This window comes from Oncorhynchus nerka, linkage group LG13 (assembly GCF_034236695.1).
Source record: "Oncorhynchus nerka isolate Pitt River linkage group LG13, Oner_Uvic_2.0, whole genome shotgun sequence".
In the NCBI taxonomy this organism is placed as follows: domain Eukaryota; kingdom Metazoa; phylum Chordata; class Actinopteri; order Salmoniformes; family Salmonidae; genus Oncorhynchus; species Oncorhynchus nerka.
This window is the reverse complement of record NC_088408.1, coordinates 48942634-48947190: the sequence shown is the minus strand read 5'-3', so window position 1 is coordinate 48947190 and position 4557 is coordinate 48942634. Positions and strand designations below refer to the sequence as shown.

Here is a 4557-nt window from a genome sequence, read left to right as displayed (position 1 = left end):
TACATTGTGTTGCAATGGGCATGCCAGGTGAAGCATGGACCGATGGAGGCTGCGCTGCAACCTGGTCTCAGAGCATTTCATATGATTCTTTAAATTCATCTGAGACAATCCATTTTGTATGAATTGTTGTGTTTCATATGGTATGTAATTACTTTAGCGTTATACGTTCACCCATCCACCCTGACCAACGACCCTACTTTTTTATGCTTTTAAGTTATCATCTGTCTTATGTAAAACTACCAAACGTAACATATCATACTAATTTGAGTGTGGCGGATTTCCGTTTGCAATGTTACGTCTAAATCTATGAGAAGGGCCTATGCGCTACTTGAGTTAAGCCTGAACCAAAATATTGACCTAAATGGATTTCATGAATTAGCCTACCCATATTACACCCCCAAAATTCACATTTCGATCTTTAGGGTAATAAAATATATCTCAAAATGACGTTTTTGCTCTTAAATAAATATGATTTGTATGACGCTTTGAAGCAATATATTGTAATGGTTTGTATGGAAATTACATGCACAAATGTCCCTCCCCATCTCGGTGATTAACTGTCCCATAATACCAGTCATCACATTTCTGAAGAACCAATGACAGAGATTCGGATGTCCCCAAACCCGAGCATTTCACACCCACAGTCTTCATCCACTTGACTCCAAGGACCCGCCTACACGCGTTGTCTTTCTCCGTTATTCCGATTCATTTTCCATTGCAGATTCAGTGTTTCAACTAACCTTATATGGACCAATCCGTCTGGCGATAGCTTCCTTTATGCCCGTGCTCCTAGCCATGCTTTATCCATGAGCCTCTCCACCAACTCTTGCGCTCCTCCATGACCAGCACATTGGAGTCCTCTCTACGAGCCAACGGTGAACTACCGCATGCCGATTAAGTCTCCGTTTAGCTTAACCCAAAGGACACAACCCTGAACATCTTCAAACCTCATCTATAAATACTGTACTCTTATTCAGTTATACTGGTTCAGAACAGTAGCAGGGGGGGAAAACGAACTCTTGTTTACAGTGCGCGCCACATACTTTCTCACGCCATGTCGTTCAGCAACACAAAGACGGGCTTCTCTGTAAAGGACATTCTGGATCTTCCTGACACCAATGGAGGTTCTGAAACGGAGGAGACTGAAGAAGAGAACGAGGTGGAAACGACTGAGACTTTGACGCAAAATCCATCTTCTGAAAACACTGGAAATGTGCCCTACAAGAGCCTTTTGTGTGATGGTGGTGGTAATCCCTACTCAAGATGGCTTGCCTCCTCCAGCACCATCCAATATTCATGTGAGTAGCTTAAAAAAAGTTAGTTTCGTAAACATCGAGGTATAGAACTCATTGATTTGCCTAATTCCTAGTCATAGCTCATCCGTTAAATTATAGGCCTATGTCATTATTAAAAACATTTGCATTCATGATTTGGTTTGTTATGCAAAACGTCACGATTTCATTTAAACATGTATTGTTTAAACTTATTAGGCTACCATTAAAGTATTAGTCTATCCATGTCCAATCAGAATTTATAAAATTATCCGTTCGTAATGCCTGATCAAAATATTTAAATTGTTGTCACCAATAGGCCATTGTTTTCGAATATTAGTAGTCTCTTCAATATTTTTTATATTCAACAAATTGCTATACGATGAAGATTTGTTTTTAGAAATTAAGAAATTAATGTACCCCGATTTCATAGCGTTTGTTGTCAACCCTAGTTGATTACCAGATCCACTTTGTTTCCTTCCAAACAGTGCATAGTTTGTCAGTTGATTCTCGAAACGAACCGAAATATCCAGAGCTGTCCGCCGACGAATCCCAAGATATCGACAGGGACGCCACAGGTGACAGCAGCGACTCGGGAAAGAAGAGGAAAAGGAGAGTGCTGTTTTCCAAAGCTCAAACCTACGAACTTGAGAGACGATTCCGACAACAGAGATATCTCTCGGCGCCGGAGAGGGAGCGCCTTGCAAATGCACTACTACTGACACCGACTCAGGTGAAGATCTGGTTCCAGAATCACCGGTATAAAATGAAGAGAGCACGCGCTGAGAAGGGTATGGAGATGGTTAATCTCGTGTCCCCAAGACGGGTGGCTATTCCGGTTTTGGTTCGGGATGGAAAGCCATGTGACACTAACAAAAGTCAGGAACTCGAGGCCTCATTCAGTGCTGGAATACCTCTGTCGGCGTATAGCGCCTATTCTCTCCATCACATGCATATGCGCTCTCACTACAGCCCCGACGCCATCTCACAGCTGCCCAGTGTGCATCATATGGCGCAAATGTACCAATGGACTTGGTAGACGATGGATACTCAAAATAACTTTGATTCAACAAAAATACAATCTGAAGAAAGGGATTGAAATTGTATCGATATTATGATCTCTATTTTACCCATATCAGAGCTAATTATTCTGTGGCCCATGAGGTCTGGACAATGTTAGGGTTCTTGAAATTCCGTTCTTTTTATAATGTTTGCCAAATTAATGTTATAAAGGAATGTTATTTCTGTTGTAAAGTGCGCAAAATGCTCATATTATGAATTAATTTATGTTTTTGGGTGGACTGTTGATTGATCTTGAATATTTATGGCCGTGAATAAACCTCTGTCAGTTTGATGTGGTTATTATTAATTTATTAACCTACAATAAATTACTTTTATACCGGCCCAGTAAGGGGAATCGAACAGAACCTCGGATATAAATGTTTCGTTATTCGTAAAAATCGCTACATACATACATGCCATTATGCACAGAACTAGATGAAAACGAGTTCCCTTTTTAAAGTAGAAGATCGTGCAAAACCGGTTTTAATGACTTCCTGTATCTAATTCGGTTCAAATAACTCTGAAGAGAATATCTTGCAAACACAGTCTGGACAATTTCGTTCATATCGAAAGTAAAAAGGGCTTTTTCGAGTTATGCAAAGGTCTACAACAAATATATATATATGTTTTGTGATGTTTTCCTTACATTTCCTAATTGAAAAGCATGCATGGCTTATTACAGCACTCCAAATGACCAATTAAGCTAGAACAAAAATATATTCTCAGTTCTCAATAACAATATTTGCTAAAACATCAAATGAATTATAGTCAATATAAACCAATTTTTTAAAAAATGTCTCACTCTGTTTTTCACAGAGCAGCATTGCTTATCAATTCACAAAGAAACCCCAAATATAGAATTGAGTGCAGCTGTGGATCTTTAGGGGTTTTCACATGCAGAATAGAACAGAGAGGGGATGTTGTGGCAGTGGTGGATGGAGAGATGTGGACGTTTTTGTTTCTATTCAGCTGTCAGTTGGGTCAGCTCATCTCAGAGTAAGGATGAGGAGTAAGTATCTCTGGGGTTTTGTAAAGGCTGTCACTTGGCTCTTTTGTGACCCTTGTTGGACACGTTGTATTCCATATGGGCAGCTGGCCTCGTGAAGGGGATCGCTAATAAAACTCAACTTGTTCTGCTTTCAAACATGCCATTGTTTCCTCCCAATGGGAAAAAAAATCATTACAAATTCATGCGGTATCCTTTCTGAGCAAAGACACCCCATTCACATATTAGAACAGGGAGATCTTATCCTAAGGTTTTTCTGTTCAACCCCTCACGCGCTCTCTCTATGTCTCACTCCATTTCGCCCCGCTCTATTTCTCATACTCTCTCTAAATATTTGAAACCAGTTTTACAAATACTTTGCTCAAAAAATATCTGTACTCGCTCTAGTCATCTAAAACACGGGTCAGTGGACACCTGTACTCACCATGTACTTCAAGCAAATGTTGAAGTGATAAATAATAAATGATAGCGTATAAACTATAACGTTACTCGCATTCCTTATTGAGTCAATCAGCAACTGAGCGTCAAACAACTTTCTCACCACAAGATGGCAGTCTATACCTTGATGAAGAAGGATCTGTATTATACTGGACAGACCATAACTGCTCCCAGTTCCAAAATCACAAATGGTTTATAATTTAAGCAGTTTCTAACTTATTTATTCTGCATTGAGCATTTTAGACAAATGTTTTTTTTAATGTTCAGTCAAGTGTTACAAGGCAGGTATAGGTATTTAATCAACGAGATGATTTGAATAGAAAATGCGTCATATCTATTTCAATCCATTTATGTTTAGAGGTTAAAAGTTTGAATATTAATTGATTAGTTGCATAGACAAATAATGGTTCAACTAGGTCTCTGTCAAAAGCTAATTTTGCTGAACAATCACCTTATTCAGACCAGGGCAGGCAGCAAGGGCACGTGGGACAGCAGTGAAGTGAGTGGTTTGTCCACAGAGCGGAGCAGTTGGGCAACGAAAGTTTTTGGATGAGGACACGAACGTTCTCATTTACTAGCGATATTGTAACCTGCTTGAGGTCATGGTGGGGGGTAATAGTGACATGCAGTAATAACCACTGTGTGTGAATTTGTGTTTTTTGGCGTTTTTTATCAACTTGCTTCTATCACTTTCTAGCACATCCGGCTGGTTTACGGAGTAGTTTACAGAGGGGTTAGCTGCTCCCGAGTTGCTTCAGCGTCAGGTGTCACTACCGTCCG

At 39.9% G+C, this 4557-nt stretch overlaps 1 protein-coding gene across 1 annotated transcript; it reads left to right on the top strand.

Moving 5' to 3' along the window:
- Positions 1-1048: 1048 nt before the first annotated feature.
- Positions 1049-2310, top strand: LOC115140626 (homeobox protein Nkx-2.2a-like). The gene is made up of 2 exons (XM_029678973.2): positions 1049-1298; positions 1760-2310. The coding sequence occupies exons 1-2, from the start codon at positions 1055-1057 to the stop codon at positions 2308-2310; spliced, it is 795 nt and encodes a 264-aa protein (XP_029534833.1). The 5' UTR covers positions 1049-1054.
- Positions 2311-4557: the final 2247 nt, after the last annotated feature.